Consider the following 25,040-nt stretch of genomic DNA (forward strand, 5'->3'; position numbering starts at 1 on the left):
GAAATCATTCAGTTAGATATTTTTTGTTTAGACTTAAAAAATGGACTTATTACAATGTTACGCTGTAGAATCCATTGCCGGAGAGTTTTAGACTTTGGAGTTGTAGAATGATATATTTTATCTTGTATTGAGTTCCATTTAATTCCACTGCACAGCACTTCTACTGAGTTGAGAGCTCACAGACAGGGATAGATGCAACTTGAAAGTGGATCTCAGTGCCAGAGTTTTCTCAGGAGGAAAGTGTAAGGCTATCTCTTTGATTTCCTTGGAACGCATCACACATTTCAATGGGACCTATAATGCATTGCATGGCTCTTGCATGTCGTGCGATGTGCATACGATTGCGATGCAAGGTTTCCAATTGAAATCAACAGGAAACACTTCTGGTCGTGCGTGAGGATCGGAATTTCACAGATGCGATGCGTTTTTGCCTGAATATTGTCTTGTGTCCGCAGGTAAGTTGCACGTTTACAAGCGCAGTATTGGGCCAAGTTTCTCTGCCCAATATCATGCTTGCCCATGTGTAGGTAGTCTAAGGAACTGAGGGAACAACAAATACATTAAACAGGTTGTCTGAGTTATAATGTATAGGTAAAACTTCATCTGCATGCACTAAAACAACAGACATATATCCACCTCTCCTGGCTCCTGCTGTGGGTATTAGTGTATCTTGACGCCACCAGGAAGTTCTGGTGAAGTCAAGATTGACCAGGGGGTGACACCCCCTTGCTGCTGATTGGCTGCACAGCAGTCTGGCCAATAGGTCCTGGAAGGCCACTAAAATTGCCAAGAAAAGACATATAGCAGGCCCTGTTGCAACTGCCAAGCCACTGCTCCAACAGCGTTCATTCTCACCGAGGAGGAGCACAGAGCTGAAAGCGTTCTGAAGCTGCTTCTGCTGCTTCAGTGGCATCAAGATACACTAATACCCCTTCTGTGTACTGCGCTGATGCTCGGTCCCCGTTTATGGGACGTCACAGACACTGCAGCCGATAACAGAGCTCAGTGCTCAAGTGCTGAGCTCTGTTATTGGCTGCAGCGCCTGTGACGCCCCATAAACCAGGCGGGTTTACAACCTCTAAACGTGACATCAGAGCAGCACCGCTGCTGCATGCAGATGGAGTTTTGTGATAAGTTATAACTCGGACTATCCCTTTAAGTTTAGTTTGCATGGCAGAACGGAGTTGGTACTGCTATATGACAAGTTGGAAATATCTGGACACACCTGGGGATTCCTGTGCAGCGGCTCACAGGAAGACAGATCTGTGGCACTGCCGGTAAATAAGGGCCTTGCTGAAACGTGAATGCAAAACCGCTGTCATCTGGTCTTCAGATCCTGGAGCCGCTGCATCAGTGTCCTGTATACAGGAAATCCTAAAGGAAGGGCTTATTTACAGATCGCTCTACATTTGAAGGAATTTTCAAAATGCTTTGCACATAAAACCTAAGAACAGTTACTACCCAACTGCTCTGCACGGGGCTCATATAGTCTCTCGGTGCTTGCATACATTTTCTCCCACACTCCACAATATACTGATGGGTTCACTATGAAATCCCCCCTAGTGTGTATGTGCAGTTTTACTGTGAGCCCCATTAGGAGGTACTTCCAGTCTATGTGCAGTGATGCAGAGTATGTTGGAGCTTACGGCAAAAACACACAAGTGCATGTGCTAATACGCTCACTGCTACGGAGCATATTGACACATGAAACTGTTTTTTTTTTTACTTTGAACTATTCAAACTTTGCACTAGTGCACACGAATTTGAAAAAAAAAAGTGGGAAGATAAGTCCTGCCCTATTTTTCTCGCACGTAGTATGTAATTTACAGATTATACTGCACAGATGCCCTGAAACCAATATGTCATGTATCACTGATAGAATTAGGGCTCCCACACACTTGCGTTTTTTTTAAGTTAAAAACTCATTGCAAGTTGGTGCTTTGTGATTTTTGTGTGATGCGTTTTTAACATTAGAAAGTCCCATTGACAATCGCATTAAAAAAACGCAGCGTTAAAAAAACGCAAGTGTGTGGGAGCCCCATGGGCTTCCACACACAGCTGTATTTGAGTGTGTCAGTTTTACTCACGCATAACACAGAGAATAGAACCCATTGATTTCAATGTATTTGCTCTCATGAGTGTGTTCTACGCACGCATGGGGGAAAAAAGTACCTGCTCTATATTTCTGCATATTTGTGCTCCAAGGGCCCCATAGAAGTCTATGGGAAGTGTACAAATACTCAATATACTGCACAAAACTGCAGGAAAAAGAGCACATCTGGATCTCATTAGATTAAATAGCCTTTTAAATCAGAGCGGGTTTTTTTTGCACGCACATGTAAACATGCCATGTGCCCATAAAAGATACAATAATATGCACCGATACCGCCGCATAAATGACTTGTTAACCCCTTAGTGACAAAGCCTGTTTGTGCCTTCGTGACGGAGCCAAATTTTGGAAATCTGACATGCGTCGTTCAACGTAGCATAACTCCGTAAAGGCTTTACATATCCAAGTGATTCTGACATTGTTTTTTTGCCACATGTTGTACTTCATTTTAGTTGTAAAAAGAGACCGATGTAATGTGTGTATATTTATTAAAAGCGCCAAAATTGGGAAAATTTTGAAAAAATTGTCATTTTTTCACATTTTTAACTGTAATATCTCAAATATGTCCAAACATACTGTACAAATTTTTGATAAGATATATATTTCCATCTGTTTACTTTATTCTGAATGCACATTGGAAAAACTTTTGTGTTTTTTTAACCATTTAGATGACGTACAAATTTAACATTACTTTTCAGCATTTTGAGGAACACTTTGTTTTCCTGCACCAAGTCAAGTTTGCAAAGGCTCATTAGTGTCAGAATAATAGATACCCCCCCAAATGACCCCATTTTAAAAACTACACCCCTTAATGTATCCACTGAGGGGTGTCATGAGTATTTTGACCCCACAGTTTTTTTTCAGGAATTAATTAAATTTAGAGGAGAAAAAATAAAATTTCATATTTTTGCAAATATGTCATTTTAAAGATATATTTTTTTCCTATAGTGCCCATGAAAATGAGGATTTACACCCCAAAATGGATACCCCCGTTTCTCCTGTGTTCAGAAATATACCCATTGTGGCCCTAATCTTATGTCTGGATGCACAACGCGACCCAAAATGAAAGGAGTAGTCGGTGTCTTTCAGAACATAAATTTTGCTTGAAGGAGTTTTAGGTCCCATAGCACCTTTGTAGAGCTCTTGAGCGGCCAAAACCAAAGAGAATCCCCACAAATGACCCCATTTTGAAAACTAGACCCCTTAACGAATTTATCTATGGGTGTACTGCCCATTTTGACCCCACAGTTTTTTAATAAATTCAAGCAAAGAAAAGAAAAAATTGTGATTTTCGTTTTTTTGTCAATTCTGTCATTTTAAAAACAGCTTTTTTTGTACAGCACACACATGAATGAAGCCTCGCACCCCAAAATGGATACCCCTGTTTGTCCCGTGTTCAGAGACATACCCATTGTGGCCCTAATCTTTTGTCTGGATGCACAACGGGGCCCAAAATGAAAGGAGTAGTCGGTGGCTTTCAGAACAGAAATGAAGGTGATTTAGGCCCCATAGCACACTTGTAGAGCCCTTGAGCGGCCAAAACAACAGAGAACCCCAACAAATGACCCCATTTTGAAAACTAGACTCCCTAACGAATTTATCTAGGGGTGTACTGTGTATTTTTACACTACAATTTTTTAATAAATCTAAGCAAAGCAGTAGGAAAAAAATTACAATTTTCATTTTTTTGGCAGTTGTATCAATTTAAAAACTTTTTTTTGTACAGCACACATAGGGATGAAGACTTTCACCCCAAAATGGATACCCCTGTTTGTCCCGTGTTCAGAAACATAACCCTTGTGGCCCTAATCTACTTAAAGGACACATGGCTAGGCCTATAATAGAAGGAGCACCCGTTGGATTTCAGGGTACAACGGAATAAATTCCAGGCCCCATCGCCCACTTATAGAGCCATTGAGCAGCCAAAACGATAAAGAACCCCCACAAATGACTCCATTTTAAAAACTAGACCCCTTAACGAATTCATCTAGGGGTGAACTGCGTATTTTGACCCCACAGTATTTGAATAAATCTAAGCGAAGCAGAAGGAAAAAATTACGATTTTCATTTTTTTGGCAATTTCGTCAATTTAAAAACTGTGTTTTTTTTGTACAGTGTACATAGGAATGAAGACATTCACCCCAAAATGGATACCCCCGTTTGTCCCGTGTTCAAAAACATTCCCCTTGTGGCCCTAATCTACTTACAGGACCCATGGCAAGGCCTATAAAGGAGGGAACACCCGTTGGATTGCAGGGCACAACTGAATAAATTCCAGGCCCCATTGCTTATTTGTACGGAATAAAAATTGACACCTTAAAAAAATATACCCCCCCCCCCCCTCCGCGCCCTTTTCGGCGTTCCCCAAATCTTAGATAAAAGTAATGATGTGAACTGTGTAGTATTTCCAAAGACAGGGGTAATTACGGAGGCTGGTTGGGATGGGTACATGGGGCAATAAAACCGGTATCCCGCCTCCTCTCATGCTTTTTGGGCGGTATTTCGTGACCTCAGTAGCGGGTATGTGTGTAAAAAGTGGCGCTCTGTGAGTCTCCGTAAGCTTGCTGAGGTGCGGCGGTCTCGCACAGAAGACGCTCAACAAGGTGCTCCTTGAACTGCATGAAGGCAAACGTTCCCGGGGCTTCTTGTAAATTGCGTATTACAGGTAGCGGTCTGAATAACGACGGGCTCACACGGCCGTAGGTGGAATCCGCTTGCAGAGGCCCGCAGTGGATCCCATCTGTGAGCCCAGCTGTGACCCTGCGTATGGCCACGTAATGTACTGCGCATAACTGCCTACTCACACAGGCGGTCATGCGTAGTACACCTTTTTTTTGTTTGTATTTACCGCACCGTCACTTAGCGATGACGCGGGTACCCGCAGCCCGTATACAACGTAGTTGCATATGGGCAGCGGGTATATCCGTGACCATGGAGCACAATGGGCTCTGGGTTGCTGATATCCGCAGTAAAATAGAACCTGCTGCATTCTCTTTTCTGCGAGTGGATTACGCAATTCCGACCCGCTAATGTGAGCGGAATTGTGTAATCCAATGCGATTGATCTGCATATTACCACGGATCAGACGCATGCGGAATCCGTAATTCCTATCCGGTCATGTGAGACCGGCCTAAGGTAGATCGCTACCTTTTTATCACGTGACCGAGGACCGCTCAACAAGGCCACCCGTCACTGCTCCAGGCTCTCAGCGACTGTTGGTTGCTGGGAGCAAGGAGATTTTAAGTTTCCTGGGCTCCCCGACTCCTGCACATGTGTCCGGTGTTTTGCCGGCAGTCGCATGTGTAGAATCCGGGAAAGTTCATGGAGGAAGATTGCGTCGGTGTGCAAATACGGAGGCCTCCGGTAAAAAGTTTCATCTCATCTCACTGATCGCATTGGCGAGGGGAGATGAACCTTCACCTTTTATTTACTTTTACGTGATCGCCATTATCCATTGGATAACGGCGAACACGTGATCAGGAACCGCTCACCGCGGCCCCCCGTGAAATCTCCAGGCTCTCGGCTAAGTTTTGTAGCCAGGAGCAGGGAGATTTTAAATTACCACAGCTTTTGCGCATACGCCTGCCATTTTGGCGACAGGCGCGTGCGCAGAAGCTGGGGCAAGGACCGCGGATAAATCCGCGGGCCTTAGGTACATCATTTCATCCTCCCTCACAGATATAATCCATGGGGGGAGATGAAATACAAGCTTCTTTAACTTTTTAAAACTTTTTTAAACTTTTTTTTTTTACTTTTTACACTTTTTTTAACTTTACATGATCACTGTCATCCATTGGATGACAGTGATCATGTCCCTGGTGACATCTCTCTGCTCTTGGCTACACATGGCAGCCTGGAGCAGAGGGATTTTAAATTTCCCGGGGCACGAGCCCCTCTGTGCACGCGCGCGATGTCAATCATCGAGCGCGCATAAGCAGACGGGCACTTCGGGTCCCGGGACATCGCAGAGGACCCGAGGTGAATATTTTCACCTCCCCTCATGGATCCGATCCATGAGGGGAGGTGAAACTTTACTTTTTTAAAACTTTTTTTAACTTTTTCGCGATCGCCGCTATCCAATGGATAGCGGCGATCGCGTGCCTGGGGACCACTCACAGCGGTCCCCGGTAACACCTCCTGGTTCCCGGCTACCCTCAGGAGCCGGGAGCCAGGAGTTTTTAAATTTGCCGGGGGCTCCCGGGCTTCTCCGCGTGACGTCATCGTCTGGCGCGCATGCGTAGAAGGCCGGCGGCGGGTCCGAGAGGACCAGATCTTCAGCGGTCAGCAGGGAGAAGGCAGGTGAGCATTTTCAGCTGCCCTGATGGATCCGATCCATCAGGGCAGCTGAATATCTAACTTTTTTCACTGTTTTATTTACTTTTTTGCGATCGGCGCTATCCATTGGATAGCGCCGATCGCAATACCGGGGGGACTGCCTGCATCCTGGGATGACAGCTCCATGCTGTTGGCTACCTGCAGGCACCGACAGCATGGAGCTGTCACGTCCTCAGGCAAGTGGACATTAATCCAAAAAGGATGCATAAAACTACATCCTCTAGGATTAAAGCCCACTTACTGAGAACGTAGTTTCCCGATGGGGCAGTCGTTAAGGGGTTAATGCACAAATATGTCATGCTAAAGCAAGCTTATTTCATAGAATGGTAGAGTTGGAAGGGACCTCCAGGGTCATCGGGTCCAACCCCCTGCTCAGTGCAGGATTCACTAAATCCTCCCAGACAGATGTGTGTCCAGCCTTTGTTTGAAGACTTTCATTGATGGAGAACTCACCACCACCGATGGTAACCTGTTCCACTCATTGATCACCCTCGCTGTCTAATATCTAATTTGTGTCTCCTCCCTTTCAGTTTCATCCCATTGCTTCTAGTCTTTCCTTGTACAAATGAGAATAGAGCTGATCCCTCTGCACTGTGACAGACCTTCATTTTGCCGCGATAAAACACCATCCGAAAATCGCAACCTTAACAATTGGATTCCAATGCATTAGCTCAAATGGGCGATTTTACGGTGTGTAAGGCTGGTTGGAAAAGATAGGTCTTGTCCTATCTTTTGCTGGAATATGCCGGCCCTTCCCATAGACTCCTAAAGAGAAGGGGGAGGGAGTTAAGCACAACTAGCTCTACTAAGTTCCCGTCCCACACTGATTGAAATTGCTAAGTCTAATGAGACGTGTTCTTTTTCCTGTGCAATTATACAGTTTTCATGCATCTCCTAACGTATTTTGCGTGAATTTGCACATTCCCATTGACTTCTATGTGCAAGTTTTTTTTTCTGCACAACTGAAATGCACAGAAAAAATACACGCTTGTGAGCGAACCCATTTAAATCACTGGGTTCTATCCACTGCGTATTGCATGCGCAAATACACTTGTGTGATTCTGGTCTAGTTGTCTTTGTTGTCAAATAGTAGAATGAAAATATGCGATTTCCTTATGTTTTATTTTAGTTTGGTCACATGATGCATAGTGTGAAGTACCGGATATATTTTCTATGAGTGGGAATATTTCTGCATTAATTGGATAACTGACAACGTTATATAGATAAGGAACTAAAACAAGGAAGTGGAGTACGACATTTACTTGTGCAGAAAACTGTTAAAATCCAAGCAGCTTAAGGCAAATACAACAATAACCATAACTAAAGCGGGGGGTGCCCCCTATGTCTAGAGGAAAGAAGGTTTCTACGGCACCATAGAAGGGGGTTCTTTACTGTAAGAGCAGTGAGACTGTGGAACTCTCCATCTGATTATATGTTATAATCATTAATCACTTCAGAAGGGTGGGTGATGCGGGGATTATTCCGATTGCCAGATTGGAGTCAGGAGGGAAATTTTTTCTCTTAAACGGGGAAAATTGGCTTCTAGCTCATTGGTTTTTTTTGCCTTCCTCTGGATCAACATTGGGGGGTAATAGACTGAACTGGATGGACATATGTCTTTTTTCGGCCTTACATGCTATGTTACTATCTCTTAAAAGTATTAGTGTGGATGTAAGATCCTGGTGATGAGTGTCCCATCTCAAGATACCTGTATTGGTTAGTCCATCATTTATTTGTGGTTGTGGGAAATTATATTGATTAGCTATTAGGTCACTGTTTTCCAACCTTTTCAGCCTTGGGGCACCCCTAGTAAAAAATTTTATACAGAGATGCATGCTTCCTGTTTGATGATTTACTACTGGTTGCACTAGTAGCAGTTGGGGAGCAGCACATGGGTACTGAATCTGAGACATGGGAGCCTCGAGTGCTCAGCACAACTGACACCATGCTGAGAGCAACCCTATATACCTTCATTGTATATGCCAATGGTGGGGCTATCATTGTAGATAAACATCTGTGTTAGCATTACATACAGCGGTAGAGCACTAAGAATTAAACATTTCTAGTGGCCCTCAGGTTATTATCTGACTGCTTCCTCTTTAATTTCTAATACCAATGTTATGTTGGGGAACAGCTCATAATGTAATTACCTAACATAATTTATAGTCCTTAGGACTGGCTATCAGTGCTTGAATGGCGAAGATCCAGTCCTGCTTCCCAATGGATCCTCTTCCCTTTTTACAAAGACACAGTGTCATACAATATATATGGGTGGTAGGTAAAAGTAGATAAAAACTAAACTGTAATGAATTTGGTCCTTGAAGAGTAACTGTCATTTCCAAAAACTTCTGACATGTTAAAGTGACAGGGCAGACATTTTAATTAGTAGGGATTTAGGTGCTGAGACTCCCACTAATTGCAGAAGCAAAAGGGCAGAAGTGCTCGGCTGTGCCTGTTCAGTTGTGACCGGCCCTCCTTTGCTCCCCCTTTAGCTGGCCACATAGAAGGCTTTAGGAGTCTAAGACGCTGGCTAAGAAAGCGAGCCGAACACAGAGAAAGGGGCGCAGCACTCAGCTGTCACTTTGTTTCGTTGATCGGTGGGTCTTCACTTATTAACCCCAAAAGGTCAAAACTACTGTCATATTATCATATAATAACTCAAATTATACATTTACAGATGTCTAGTGCTTTGCTGCAAGAGATTCAGGTTGCCGGCCTTCAAATAGTCTCTGATAGCCTAGTCCTAAATGAGCAGGCTATAGGCTATCCTACACTAGGTCCAAATCATGTTTAGCATCCTCTCAAAATGTACATTTGTTTAAAAGTGTCCCCTTGTCACCATTTGACAGGATTCCAACAGGATGCTACAAGACTGGTATCCCGCTCCATCCTCCTTGGCATCCTTTATTTTAATATGCTACAAAATAGGACATTTAAAAGGATGGAAAAGCTTGATATGAACATAGTCTTAGAGCAGTGATTCCCAACCAGGGCGCTGTGGCATGCTGGTGTGCCGTAAGAGGCTCCTGGGGGTGCCATGGGAAGGAGAAAGAAGGAAAGGAGGAAAGAAAGAAAGACAGGAAGAAAGAAAGGAAAAAGGAAAAGAAGAAAGAAAGAAAGAGAAAGGAAGGAAGGAAGGAAGGAAGGAAGGAAGGAAGGAAAGAATAAAGAAAGGAAGAACGAAAGAAAGAAAGAGGGTAAGGAAGCAAGAAAGGAAGAAAGAAAGAAAGAAAGACAGGGAAAAGGAAAGAGACAATAAGGAGAAAGAGAGGAGAACGAATGAGACAGAGAGAAGGAGAGAGAATGAGACAGAGAGAAGGAAAGAGAGGGGGGAGTAAGAAAAAGAGAGGGAGAGGAGAGACAGAAGTAGAGGAAGGGATAGAAGGAGGTGTTAAAAGAGAGGAAAGATAATGAAGGAAACAGAGAGAGAAAGAGAGAAGTAAAAAAAGAACGAGACAGAGAAAGAGAGGAGAGAGAAGGAAAGACAGAAAGAGATTGAGAATGAGACAAAGAGAAAGGAGAGCAGAGAAGGAGGGAGAGAAGGAGAGAGGGAGATAGAGGGAGAGACAGTTATTTATTTAAAGGGGTTGTCCCGCGCCGAAACGGGTTTTTTTTTTTTTCAACCCCCCCCCGTTCGGCGCGAGACAACCCCGATGCAGGGACGTACAGACAGCTTACCGGAGCGCTTACCTTGATCCCCGCGCTCCGGTGACTTCTATACTTACCTGTGAAGATGGCCGCCGGGAACCTCTTGCTTCGTGGACCGCAGCTCTTCTGTGCGGTCCACTGCCGATTCCAGCCTCCTGATTGGCTGGAATCGGCACGTGACGGGGCGGAGCTACACGGAGCCGCTCTCTGTCACGAGCGGCTCCATAGAAGAACACAGAAGACCCGGACTGCGCAAGCGCGGCTAATTTGGCCATCGGAGGCCAAAAATTAGTCGGCTCCATGGAGACGAGGACGCTAACAACGGAGCAGGTAAGTAAAAAACTTTTTATAACTTCTGTATGGCTCATAATTAATGCACAATGTATATTACAAAGTGCATTATTATGGCCATACAGAAGTGTATAGACCCACTTGCTGCCTCGGGACAACCCCTTTAATTGTTTTACATGGGTGCCGTGGGGTACAACATTTTTGACAAGCTGTGCCATGACCTAAAAAAGGTTGGGTAACACAGCTTTAGAGGGTTAATGGGAGCACCAGATCCAGGGCAGCGTGACCGCTACATAACAAATATGATGTGCATAGAAGATGATAAGATAAGGCTAATTCCCTCGCAAAATAAGTAAAATTAACTATAAAGAAAAGGAAAACAAACACTGAACCCACCTGCCTCCATCTCTGACTGTTGTGCCACCCTGATCAGTTCCACATACACATAATATATGCAACAATAAACAGTAAATGACTGCAAACATGGATAGAAGCTGCAGTTCTTATACAAACTTGGTTTCTTTTACATAATTAAAAAAAAGTTTAAACTGAAACATTTTAGTAATTTAATATTAAAAGACCAATAATTCCAAAGTAAATGTTGTGTGTATAAAAACGTACACTTTATCAGTCAAAAAAGATAGAGCATTTGTGTAAGTAGCTAAAATGTGTCTAAATTATTAGGACGTATTCACACTGGCGAGAATTTCGTACAAGTTCTGTCCGTGTCCAAGACAGGCAGAACTTGCACGGAAGAAGCCATTCACTTGAATGGGCTCATTCACATGAGTGATTCTTCACTTGAACCGATGATCTGAGTTTGAAAGTTCGCAGCGTGTCCTATTCTTGTGCACGTCGCACATCGAGCAGCACATGGACAAAATGCCGTGCGATGGAAGTTGCACACAAGAAACTTTGTATATGGTCTCAAAGGGTTATCATTGTGTCTGGTCATTACCCTTCCATGTTAATTAGGGGTTAACATGATAGAACAGAAAAATGAGGTACGCATTGTAAAATATGTATCCACAAAACTCGGTTTGAGACGTAGCGAGCTATAATCTGCGAAAACTCCGTTTTTTTTGTTCTGCAGCTTTAAAGTAAAAAATGTATGTGCGCACCAACTATGTCTCCAAGTATAATGGTTTCTTCATGTTTGGGTTTGTGCCCTGATTAATGTCATCTGACATACTAGTATGGGAGGGAAGATCTGTACACAATTTTATATTGATGTCATGGGAAAAACTGAACTTCCAGCTTAACCTCTTCAGTACTGGTGCATGGAGTAAGTAAGTTGATGTAAGGACAATATGTGAAAGTTTTCCCAGCAGCCCCAACAGCTGGATCTGTATGTTCATATAGAATTCTAACACTGACATGCTTCTAATTTGTGATGAATAATGGACTTTAAAAGCATAATATTATTATCGCTCGCAGCAGCACGAATGCATTATACCCTATTAACCTGCTATGCTAGAAAACTGAATGATGAGAATCCCCTAGTATAATATTATTAGCATCCCACTAGGCAAGTGACATTAGTTTAAATAACACATCTATAAGTCTGTGGGTGAAATCACATTCATTGTCGATACTTATTACATCCTATCTAGAGATGAGCGAATGTACTCGTTAAGGGCGATTTCGCAACCGAGCATCGCTATTTTCGAGTACCTGACTACTCGGGTGAAAAGATTCGGGGGGCGCCAGGGGTGAGCCTGGGGTTGCAGAGGGGAGTGGGGGGGGGGGGGGAGAGAGAGAGCTCCCCCCTGTTCCCCACGCCGCCCCCCGAATCTTTTCACCCGAGTAGCCAGGTACTCGAAAATAGCGATGCTCGATTGCGAAAATCGCCCATAACGAGTACGTCGCTCATCTCTAATCCTATCATCACAATACAGGTGCATTCACCTGCCCTAGCATTGCATTGCCACCGTATGTGAGAACAGGCTGACCATGAACTGTACCTGCAAACTACTGGCAGTGCCAACAATTCAGTGGTGGAGGATGTGATACATTAGGAGATCTGCATTCGTATTGTGTGTAAAGAGAAAGTAACAAAGCTTCACTTTAACAAACTATGATGTCAACTAGCTGCATTTAAAATGTACTTTCCACTTGTACAAAGTTTGGTAATAAATTTAACAAGAAATGAAGAAGTTGCATCATGAAAATTGGTCAAAAGTTGCAAAAAGACAGGAGACAACCTTGTTCAACCTATGATTCTAAAGCGTTGATCCAGAGAAAGGCCTATTCCTGAGCCCAAATATAACAATCAGGATAGATCCTTGGATCAACAGTCCTTCTCAAGCAATCCAGTAGAGTCTAGTATGCATAACTTCTTGTCTTTAGTTTCCCAACAGATTCTTAGTGCACACACAATTTTAGGATACCCGTGGTGCCCAGTGGCAACTACAAAGAGCCGGCAGGCTATCAGCCACTAACTAGCTCCACACACATCTAAGTAGAGTAGTAATGCTCAACTGGCAGCCGTGGGCCACATGTGGCCTTCACGTGACTTATATGCGAGGCCAAAGGGAAGGTGAATTCACGGGGTACAGCTGCCATCCCCAAGATAACTTTCAGGCATTAGCGCTCCTGTACACTGAGTACTTTGTCCAACTACTATGGCGAAAAACATAACCACAAACAGAACTATAACAAAGTCCTACTTTTTGTGTGTACCTACCCCTTGCTCCAGCCCTTTCTAGTACAGTCAAGTTTGAGGCCCCCACTGACCGATGTGCTACACCATCCAAATCAGACACAATGAATGTTTAATTTGAATATTATGTGTGCAATCGATTTTTTCCCCCGAAAGTCTGTAGCTAAAATACATTTTAACATCTAGGCCAACTTACTTGTTCACTGCATGGACATGCTACAATATGTTGAAGCTTTAGGCGTCAGTCTCAGTTCATCTTATCATATTGGTGGTTTATTTTGACTGGCACTTTCATTTTTTAACCACTTATTGATGGCCAGTATGCCTTTTTTACTGACCTCCCTAATAGGCTTTTAACCTGCACATACAACTTATGAAGGCGGTGACAAGGCTGACTCCTGCGATACCTGCTAGTTATAACTGTTCTACGACACGATATATGGACCCCAGAGTGATACCATTAAAAACTACAACTTGTCACCAAAAAAACAGCCCACATACAGCCGTGTCAACCATTTATGACTTTTGCCATGCGACAATGACAACCGCTTGGTCCTTAAAGCAAAACAGGCTGATCTCTAAGGGAGTAATTAAAAATAAAGCAAAATACATAAAAAATACAACTTTGGATGATCTTCATTTAATGTTGTTTTACCTACCACTAGATTGCAGCTCTTCCTAAAGCATTACAACTTATATAGGCAGAATTTCCCATCTATCATAGGACTGTCTACATAGTAAATTCTTGACCTCTTGGTCTAGCTGTTTATTGTGTGTATGTGCGGCAAAAAGTGTACATAAAAAATAACCAAAAACAACTACTAAATGACTACATTAAGTTTTATCTTACCATGAAATCATTGGCAAACTCTTCCGATTTAGCTCTCTTCCTCTCGTAACAATGAATGTAACGCTCAATAACCTCCCTCTGCTCCATCTTGTGAGGCCAGCTGCAAATATGGTCACATCAAGTCTACACTTCTTGAGACCACCGAGCCGAGGCAATGAGTGTGGTTAGCAAACATCACGACAGCACAAAACAAGTATAAAGTCTTAAGCGGAAGTTATTACTGACAGCTACTTGTGGTCAAGATAAAAGCAGAAATGAGCTGGGTCCTACTGCCTTCCAGTTTTAATGTCATGTCGAGAGAGGAGTTTTGTTACTGGAGGCCTCAGTTTTTAGCTTTGTTCGGCTTAGTTTTTAGCTTTGTGGTAGAAAATGTTCAGTTAGATGTTGCAGTAAAGGTTTCACACAGCAGCTGTGAGAACACACATCCCTCCGAGGGCTGCGCATAGACTCTACACGCCTGTGCTGTGACAATATCTAGTTACTTCTTCCTCTGTCTCATAAACAATGTGTTCTTTGTTGATACAGATCACCAACAAAGTTACTCTTTTGGATATAGACTTTGTGTTATTTTAGGGCCAAAGTGCACTATATGTAGTAGATGCTTTATTTGCTACTTATTTAGTTTATACCATGCGTTTGTAATTTTGTATATCATTTACAACAGGACATAGCATATTACTGTCTCTTTTTCAGTATATATTTTGTATATTTTCATTGGGGTACCAACTGTATTCTGCAAATAAATGGGGGGGGGGGGGGGGTTGCTGAGCTGGGGAGATGATTCCAGTAGGAATGGTGGACAAATTTAATCTAGGGAGGAGGGGGAGGACAAAGCAGAAAATAAAGGGGTACATAAAGGGAGTGGATAAAAATATGGAAACACCGTACGAAATACATGCCTTAAGGGGGTTTCCAGTGAAATACTATAGATGACCTATCATCAGGATAGGTCATCAATAGTTGATCGGCTGGAGTCAATTGCTCAGGACACAGACCAATCAGCTTAGTGGATGCATGCTGTCAGTGCCACAATAACACAGAGGTCGGAGCAGAAGCCTCTGCGCTGACCTCCGTGTAGTGGCCGGCGCTTGTAACTGCAGGCACAGCTCTCATTGAAATCAATGGGAGCCGTGCCTGCAGTTACGAGCGCTGGCAAATACATGATAATTTGGCACAGAGACCTCCGTTCCAAATACACAGAAGTTGGAGCAGAAGCTTCCACGTTGACCTCTTTATAGTGGCTGGTGCATGTAACTGCAGCCACGGTTCCCATTGATTTTAACGAGAGCCGTGCCTGCAGTTACAAGCACCAGCCACTACATGGAGGTTGATGCCCAGGCTACCACTCCGACCTCTGTGTTATTGCCGCACTGACAGCATGCACCTGCTCAGCTGATCGGATGGGGTCCCGAGTGGCGGACCCTGACTGATATTGATGACTTATCCTGATGGTAGGTCATCAATAGTATTTCCCTGGAAAATACCTTTAAGTTACATGGTATAATAAAGCATATATTTCAATAAGACATGTAGAGACAGAATTTAAGTGAAGGTAAGTGAACATCTGCCCTAGCGACAAGGTTACATTGGTCAGGGGTTTGAGCCACTCAGCTGGTGTTACCAGCAGGCTACCAAAAACACCCAGAGCAGGGCAAAAGGTGAAGTAAACACAAATTTGGCGAGAAAGCTCTCAGCCAAGCATGGGTCAAAAGGGCAGCTCAGCGCTAATGTTTCCATATTTTTGTCCCCTCCTTGTAGGTTACAGAGGCATCAGACTATGTTGGTAGATGGAGAAGTGGATTGTGGAAAGAAGAATGACACAGCAAGTATGGAGTTTCATGTGGTACAAACCAACATTGATGACAAATGTGTCCACAAAATTACTTCATTCCTGAAGTTACTGAGAAAGTAACTGAAAGGAAACCTAGTTTTCACTCTGCTCCTGCCACCACCTTCAAGGCAAGGCATCAATACAGTGGATAACATATTTAAAGACATATACAGACTCTCCCGGAATCGTCAATATTTTTATGTAGTAAGAGTTCTGGGTCACTACATATGGAAACAGGATTCTAACAGTCCAGAAGGTATGTATGGACCATTTCTGCCACCCGCTGTATGCCATCTACTCCTGTCCCTCTGCTGTTGGCCATCTAGTCCAGCCTCTCTGCTGTTCAGGGACATCAATGATCTCCCATATATTAACCACGATTCCATCTAAATCCTGTGTATGCACCACGAACATTGCTTTTGACACATACACAGTTAGTTTAGCCCTTGCTCTTCACAGGAATTCTGCTGTAGCAACATCGATTGAAGAAGAATGTCCCTTAATGGAAGTCAGATTTGGAGGGAACACATGCATAGTAAAGTTCTGCAAGTTTGGGAGAGTCAATTATAAAGAAGAATCTAGGTGGACTCATAGATCAGCAATGTCAATCAGCTGCTTCTAAGGCCAGCAAGACACTGTCATGTATTGAAAAAAAACATGGATTCATAAGACAGGGACATAATAATACCAGTCTACAAAGCATTGGTGGAGCCTCATCTGGAATATGCAGTTCAGCTATGAGCATTGGTTCATAAAAAACATGTCCTGGGGTAGAAAGTATATGAAGAAGAGCAACAAAATTGATATGGGACACGGGGATGTTAGATATGAGCAAAGATTAAGATAAATGTATTTAGTCTTTAGAAGAGATGCCAAAGGGATGGGCTTGATAAATTTGAATAATATTTAAATGACTCGTACAAAAAATATAGTGAAAAGCTGTTCCATGTAAAAGCTTCTCAAAAGGCAAGGGGGCACTTCATCCGTCTGGAGGAAGAAAAATCAATCTCCAGTGGTGTCAAGACTTCGCTACCATAAGAGCTGTTAATATGTGGAATAGTCGCCTCAGGAAGTGGTCACAGCAGTAATAGCTGATGGCTTCAAAAAGACTTAGATGGTTTTTTAGAACAAAATAACAATAACATTGTAGCGGTGCAGCTAGTGAACTAGCCACTAGGAGACTTGATTACAGATGTTTCAGGCATTCACATACCTGCGAGGGTCAATAACAGAAGGATGAGTCTCTCAGAAGTGACCCTCTGAGAAGAGAAAGGCTACTGTTATAGTCGTGTGAGAGCCATTATGGTATGAAATCAACTGCTGTGTGATGGTTGTAGCTTTGGGGAACTGGCCTCCTATAGAGGGATTGTGATAATATTTAGTTAGAGCCAGGACGAGCAGGAATTAGTTTGAATGGTAGCATGGCACTAATGTGCTGTAAGAGACTGTCTACCATGGAGATTGGGTATGTATCTAAAAATAAAGCCATGTTAATCTTCTTTTGGACTGTCGTAGCAATACTTGTACTTGCCAAACTGCACCCCAAAAGCACAAATTTCAACAATGCTTATATAAATGTATAGAATTGTTGTTTGAGCGTTGAGCCAGTTCAATCTCCACTAAGAATCAGTAGGGAAAGGTCTCCCTTTTAGGGCAGATTCCCACATGCCTTATATATATATTTTTTTTTAACCTTTATCTGCATCAATAGGGGGAAACAAGGCTGTAAAGTTTTCCCACAACCTCTTACTTTGACCACATCCTCTCCCAACTTTTTTGAATTTGATGGACATATGTGTTTTTTTAACCAAACTCGTATAACTCTAATTAAATAGAAGGTCATTTCCCCTAAAATAAATGTGAATTTAGTAGTTGTCCAACATCTTTACAGTTCTCCATTTTAATGGATTGACTCAGCTCACTAATATTAAATTAAAGAAGTTCTCCAGGTTTCCAGGAAGTCAGTGGACAGTGTTTGGCATTACAGTTCTACACTATTCTCTCAGTCCAGTCAGGACTGGTTTTAGATAAAATGGGGGCTCATGCTTGCCATTTTAGACAGTTTTTCTCTTAATCCCAAAATCCTTGTTGGTTTAGGTTAGTAACAGAGTTTATTGTAAAGTCCCTGATAATCTAGGACAACAAATGGGTTAATTTTATATTTCTTGGTGGTCTAGGGCAGTGAAGGTGGTAGAATTGCTCAGCCTACGACCCCTTAAAACAAACCCTGGCAACAGCCTATGATCAAGTGGTGCTGAATCTATTGAAAAATTGCCCTTTTTGTCTAAAGCTCTTATTACCCCATTTAATACTGATTATGAAAGTGTTGCTTCCCTTTAAATTTTGCTTCTAACATTGAAGCCCAGAATACAGAACAAGCAGTGTGGTAATCAGCTACCTGTGTTGCATACCACAATGCTTTTCTATGCAATAGCCTTACAGGGACGGAAATTATGTGAGACGGAAACCAAAGAGCTCTCTGTCTTACATATTCACCCCTTTGGTGTCGTCCGGGTTTCTGTTCCCATGAAGTTTTCTGCATGGAGGATGGAAACCAGGATGGAAGCAGTTCACAAAACATAATGGGAAACCAGCCTTACTGCTTGCTACTGTAAACCACCAGACAAAGGCAACATTTATACAATGAAATATAGCTTTTTATAAACTGATATCCCACAAATTTTGCAATCACTTATTTCTTAGAAATTTTTCGCAATGATATTTATTTTGGGGTTTCCGGTGTTTTTTCAGAAATCTGACAATTACAGGAGATATTGATGCAATAATGATCATTCTAACAATCTCCTTACTGTTTTCTAATACAGAAGGCACTAGTCATAGGCATTCCCCTCGAGTATACCTACAGATAATTTGGTTTCACTTCCATAATATCCTCTGTTTTGCAATATGTATAAAATATAATGTTACAGACGTTTTCACGTGACCAAGGAACCTTCACATACTTTCTACTGTAGGAACAAGAACTGAGACCTTGTCACCAGGATCTCTTATATTAGCAGACCTATTATAAACCCTGGACTGACACTTCTGGGCTTGCTTTAAGTGTTCCCTTACATGGGGCATCACTTTTTTAAAATTCTGTCTATCCAAAAGACCGAGAATGCAATAACTCAAAAGCTGAAAACCCCACAGAAGCTTTGCAAACCTCCCATATAATAAGGCAAAAACCAGTCCCAGTTTTTACCACCCTGTGCCACAACTTTTCTGAGCATCCCCTTTAAGGTTTTATTAAAACTCTCCACCAAACCACCTGTGGGTGGTACACAGATGTACCCAAGTGAATGATTTTCCACAAATTTGCACGATTCTTTAGAAACCTTCAACATAAAAGGAGCCCCCTGATCTGTGACTCTCTCTTTAGGTATCCCTATCCGGGTAAACATATTGAACAATTCTTTGCAATATTTTTGGCTCAGACCTTCTTTAGAGGGATTGCTTCTGGATAACAGGTGCCATAATCAAGGACAACTAAGATGTGCTGGTGCCCTCTAGTGGATTTAACAAGAGGTCCCATCAGATTCATCGTAATCCTCTTAAAGAGTGTCTCAATAATTAGTAGAGGGACTAAGGGACTCCTGAAACCAGGTATCAGGTTGTATCTGGCATTGTGGGCTAGATTCGCAATATCTCTTTACTTCTTCATGTACCCTTGGCAGATAAAATCTCTGCACAATACAATCTTTTGCTTTTTTGGAAGGAGGTTTTCTTGGAAGACTGGCAAGTATGGAGACTGATGTCAGGCACATCTTCCCCAGCTTGCACATCATCAAGTTCAATCAGTGATTAGGTTCAACAGACAAATTTACGTTGACTCGACATTGTTCAGCTATTTCCCACTGTTGCCAGAATAAAGGAAAGTCACTCCCCACAATCACATTATGCAATCCCGACTTCACGTGTGAACTTTCCACATGGGTTTTCAAAAGACACAATAGCAGTAGGGTAATCCTTTGAATACCCATGTATGCAGATGACTCCCATCATTTCACTTTGCAGTTTTCGAGTATCCACTAAACTGAGTCTCCAGACTAACTGAGTCCAGCAGAACACCAACAGTGTCCTTCAACAACCACAGTATAAGTCTGTCGCTCTGTGTCTTTGCAGCACAAAGCAGAGTAGACAGCTCCACAAATAATGATTTTCTTCACACAATATGACACTCCATTGGCTCATTCACAAGCGGACAGTTAGCAGCCAGGTGGTCCAGTCTTTTACAACGCCAACAAATAATATTCCTGGTATTGACAATCTGGTTGGCAATATCTGCTAACAGATCTGTCTCGGTTCCCACTGTTTGGCCCTCTTTCACCTCCTTTAATGTGATATTCTCTGCATATACATGTCTTTACATGACATGCTGAATGCCTTCCTTTTTTGATAAATTATTGGAGAAAAAACTATTTAATAGATTTTCTTTCTCCTCATCACCCTCTACATTTTTTCATACATTATTTATTAGTGAGTCAGCGCTTTCAGTATTCATCTTTTTACTAAATAAATAATTGAAGAACAGTTTAGGGTGAGTTTTAGTCTCTTTAGCAATAAGTCTCTCCATCTTTGCTGCTGTAACGACTGTGGATGTGGAACCACTATGTCAACCTACCAGGTAGGGGATGATCCAGTCCAGTACATGGGAGGTAAGATACCAGATGTACAAACCCGTATGCAGATGGAAACTAGGGAAAGTATCTTGCCCTGAACTAATAACCAGAAGAGGGAAACCCCTGCCTATATGCGGAGCACTCGTCCCATTAAGGACGACCCCATGGTCATCCTCTAAGCGCTGACTGACCCTGACAGGACAGAACACCTATATGCCTCATGTCCACGGGGAAAATCAGGCCCGCTACGGATTCTACATGGAGAATCTGCAGCAGGTCCCTCCTGCCCCGCGGACATGAGCGCTGAAAATAGGAATTTAAAAGAATTTACCCATCCGTAGCGGTTCGGGAAAGTCTTCTCTTCCTCACGGCCGGATCTTCTTTTTCGGCCGGCGGATGAACTCGTGAGGAAGAGAAGACCTTCCCGGTCCGCTCCGGATGGGTAAATTCTTTTAAACTCCTATTTTAGGTCTCCCGCGGATCCGGACGGCTTCCATAGGCTTCAATAGAAGCCCGCGGGAGCCGTCCCCGCGGGAGACCCGCATGAAAATGGAGCATGGTCCAGATTTTTTCATGCTCCATTTTTTTTTAAATCCCTTTTATTGACCATCCGCGGGTATTTATCTACCCCGCGGGTGGTCAATGCATCCCTATGGGGTGCGGATCCGCGGGCAGGAGAAGAGTTTAAATCTGCTGCGGATTTTAATTCTTATTTTGCCTGTGGACATGAGCTCTTAAACAAGCAACAGAACAATACCGTGGCATACAGAAACAAAGGAGGTACAGGCTGACAAGGATAAACAGAGAGGCACACTCACGAGGATAACAGACAGCGGGATACACGAATGGAGGACACAGAACACGAGCAGAAAGCAAGGTAGCAAGGAAACCACAGTAGCAGCGACTAAACATGGAGTTATGGACACAAATCACACAACAACACTACAGCAGTGACTGAAAGGCCCAGGGCAGCTATATAGGGTGCTGATTAAAAAAGATGTATCAGCTGAGCAGGAGGCCCAGAAGCAATTAACCCTCGAAGTCCTGGAAGAGAATAAGTTCAGTGAACAGGGAGAGGAGGAGGACGCCCTGGCCTGCCAGACACAGAAGCAGAGGATTATGTCTGCACAGTGTACTTAACAGCTGCTTTTATCTGCTACTTACATAATTGTTTTTTACATATAGGATTTTAGTGCTTCTTTGCTGCCTTCTTGTTTTAGTAGTTTAAACACTTTCTTTTTGCTGTTTATTGCCCCCATTACATATTTATTAAGCCACATTGGTTTTTTCCTATTACTAAGTCTTTTATTCCTGTAAGGTGAAAACCGCTCATAGTAAGTAATTAGGATATATTTAAATGTTTCCATTTACTGCCTGTAATCTTATTTTTGAGGACATTGTCCCAGTCAATAAGGTTAACGACATCTCTGAGCTGATCAAATTTGGCCTTCCTAAAGATTAGTATTTTCGTAGCTCACCTATAACACTCTCTTGGAAGACAAATAGAAATTTATTATATTATGGTCACTATTTCCCAGGTGCCATCCGACCTGCACCTGTTATTCTGCCACGTCTGTAAGGTCTTAGTAAGTATGTATGGCGATGCTACGGCCTCTGATTGGCCTCAGTGGACAGCTGACTTCCACTTGGCCGTCTACCCGGAAGTCGCCGCTGATACCAGAACCAGCTCTCAGCTGAGTCCTGGGGCTCCAGAACAAATGAGTATGTCCTCTTTTTTTATCGTAGGCTGAGCCCAGTGGGTGGATGTTTTTTTTTTGTAAAGACAAAATCCCTTTAAAAATCCTCCTTTACTATCTTGGATTACAAATGATGCTATTGTTTCTGGGCACCCCAAATGTTAAAGCAACAGTATTTCACTAATTTACAGTCTGAGGCTATTCAAGGAAAATTCAGAAAAAAAATCCTCCCTCTGTACCCCGTATTTCTGCTGGATCATCCCAATAGAACATAGCAGATCTGCCGAGGAGTTGATCCCTCTGACCTCCCACACGTAATCCTTACAGATTTGAATCAAAGTGATAGGTCATTCAATTCAAAATCATGTTTTTCTCCTATGCTCCACATTCCCTTTGTGCATTAATAGATCCTCAATGAGTTCGTAGTTATATATGGTATTTATATGGTATAAGGTAGCAGGAGACCTAAACTTTCAAAAATTAGAATCTGTTTCAACTTCCTAAAAAACTCATGCAATGCAAACCATAAAAACACCAAGTTGACATCGCTTCCAACTCAATTTGAGTCTTTAATCATAATTTTCAAACATTTCCTGCCCATAGAATTTTTTTCTTTCATTCCTAGAAAACCCGCTTAAGTAAATGACGATCCAACAGCAGCAGACTCTGAATCTTGTAATCCACATGGCAAGGCTGTCCCTGATGGAGGCCCTGTTACAATGCACATGAGTAGCAACCCCTGCAGGTGATCCAGTCTCTATATGTTAAAGGGGTTGTCTCGCGGCAGCAAGTGGTGTTAAGCACTTCTGTATGGCCATATTAATGCACTTTGTAATGTACATCGTGCATTAAATATGACCCATACAGAAGTTATACACTTACCCCCTCCGTTGCTAGCGTCCCCGTCTCCATGGCTCCGTCTAATTTCGCTGGCTACTTGCTTTTTTAGACGCGCTTGCGCTGTGCGGTCTTCTGCCTGGTGAATGGGGCCGCTCGTGCCGGAGAGCTGGTCACCGCGTCGTCATCGTAGCTCCGCCCCGTCACGTGTGCCGATTCCAGCCAATCAGGAGGCTGGAATCAGCAATGGAACGCACAGAGCCCATGGTGCACCATGCGAGAAGACCCGCGGTGCACCAAGGGAGAAAACCGCAGTGCATCCTGGGAAAGGACCGGCGGCCATCTTAGGCAGAAGATTTTTAAAACTTCACATTTCAGCACATCGGTGAGTAGCAAGTGGCTTAAAAACCGCTTTAAATTGCTATTTTATACCAGGGGGGTGACAGGGGGAATGGGGTAAAGTAAAATTTTGATGTTTGCCTCGAGACAACCCCTTTAACAAGCTTCTATCATCTTTGCTACATCTGCTAGGGGTAAAGCCAGGACTTCTCTGACTCTATTGAACCCTTATTGTTTGACTTTGTTCCCCTGCTGGTTCTCTTGGGTCTGCAATCTGCTCTCTGGGCTCACAGACGTCCCTGCACTTCTTGTCTTCCAGGTCACACACCTCACCAACTTCCTAGTTCACAGTGGTTTTGGCCACACAGTGACATCTAGTGGTCACCAGTAACATTGCAGACATATTCAATGCATAGAGTTACTTTAGTCAATGTGGAATATAATAAACAGTGCAGCACAATAAAAAGTCTTTGCTTCAGACAGCAACCAGTCACAGCACTGATTTCATTTTACCAAGGCTGTTTCAGAAAAGTAAGCCGAGCTCTAATTGGTTGCTGTGGGCAATAAAAACAGTTTTTCTTTTAGACACCTTCAGAGATGATAATCAAGGAGAGCCCTTCACAGGGCAATACATGAGCAGTGTGTTGTAGCCAAATGACATTTGCACAGGTGTATGTTATATAAAGTGTGGACTAAATATATTCAATTTAAGTGTCAGACCCTCTAAATATATGTATGTATGTATATATATATATATATATATATATATATATATATATATATATATATATATATATATATATATATATATACATATACATACATGGAGTATATATACAACCCTGCATCCCAAAAAGTTGGGATGCTGTGTGAAATGTTAATAAATGTAGAAAGAATGCAATCTCGTATAACCATATTTATTCAAAAGAGAACATAGAAAGGTGAAAGGGAGACATTTTTCTATTTCATGTAAAACAAAATTAGCTAATTTAAAAACTGATGGCAGCACAACATCTCACAAAAGTTGAGACAGGGTTATCCCCTCTTCTTTATACAACAGACTGTAAACATCTGGGAAGTGAGGAGACTAATTACTGTTGTGATGGATGTAGTACGTGGTTTCGCATTGTCTTGCTGAAATATTCAAAGCCTTCCCTGAAAGATATGTTGCTTGGATGGGAACATACGTTGTTCTAAAACCTCTATATTATGTCCGTTCAGGCCATTGGAACCTACATGAACAGAATGTATTAATGACTGGGATGCAGAAAGAGGGGTTGGGACGTGAATACATGACCGGACACCAACAACAAACAAGCATAAAACCAGACCTGCATAAAAAACCCCACAGGGAAAACAGAGACAACAAACCCAACAACACACCAGATGGCCTCATACTTCTCAATGTACTAGACAGATGGAAATATCTATAAGTAGTTAAGATGTATTGGTTAGTATTTTGGCCAAACCACGTAAACTCAAAATCCCACGTCAAGGGTCCTTGTTGTCTTGTGAGTCCCTACACTTACAAGACAACAACAACAAAGCAAAGAGGGACCCTGCCTACAAGTGGGTGAATGTCCCAACGGGGAGAGCCCCAAGCTGGAACGTAGTGGCCTGGCTCACCCTAGATGGTAATAAGAAGGAGCACCAGACAAGGGAAATACAACATAATACACACTGAACAGGACAGTCCACACCTGATGTAGTCAAAAGTAAAAGACATACACAGAACCCAACCCTATTCACACTAAGTGACTGCAACATAAAGGGAACACCACAGAGAAAAAGACCTTGTCCACACCAAAAGCAGTCCAC

The 25,040-nt window shown here is 42.7% G+C and overlaps 1 protein-coding gene across 2 annotated transcripts in view; it reads right to left on the reverse strand.

The window, feature by feature from the left end:
- The window catches only part of PTPN22 (protein tyrosine phosphatase non-receptor type 22), a 118,846-nt gene extending 104,557 nt beyond the window's left edge, over positions 1 to 14,289 (reverse strand). For both annotated transcript variants that reach the window (XM_066600070.1, XM_066600069.1), the window contains exon 1: positions 13,897 to 14,289. In XM_066600070.1, the coding sequence (XP_066456167.1) occupies positions 13,897 to 13,983 (87 nt within the window). In that variant the 5' untranslated portion in view covers positions 13,984 to 14,289. The remainder of the gene's footprint in view (positions 1 to 13,896) is intronic.
- Between the last annotated feature and the right edge of the window lie 10,751 nt (positions 14,290 to 25,040).

This window comes from Eleutherodactylus coqui, chromosome 4 (assembly GCF_035609145.1).
Source record: "Eleutherodactylus coqui strain aEleCoq1 chromosome 4, aEleCoq1.hap1, whole genome shotgun sequence".
Taxonomy (NCBI): Eukaryota; Metazoa; Chordata; class Amphibia; order Anura; family Eleutherodactylidae; genus Eleutherodactylus; species Eleutherodactylus coqui.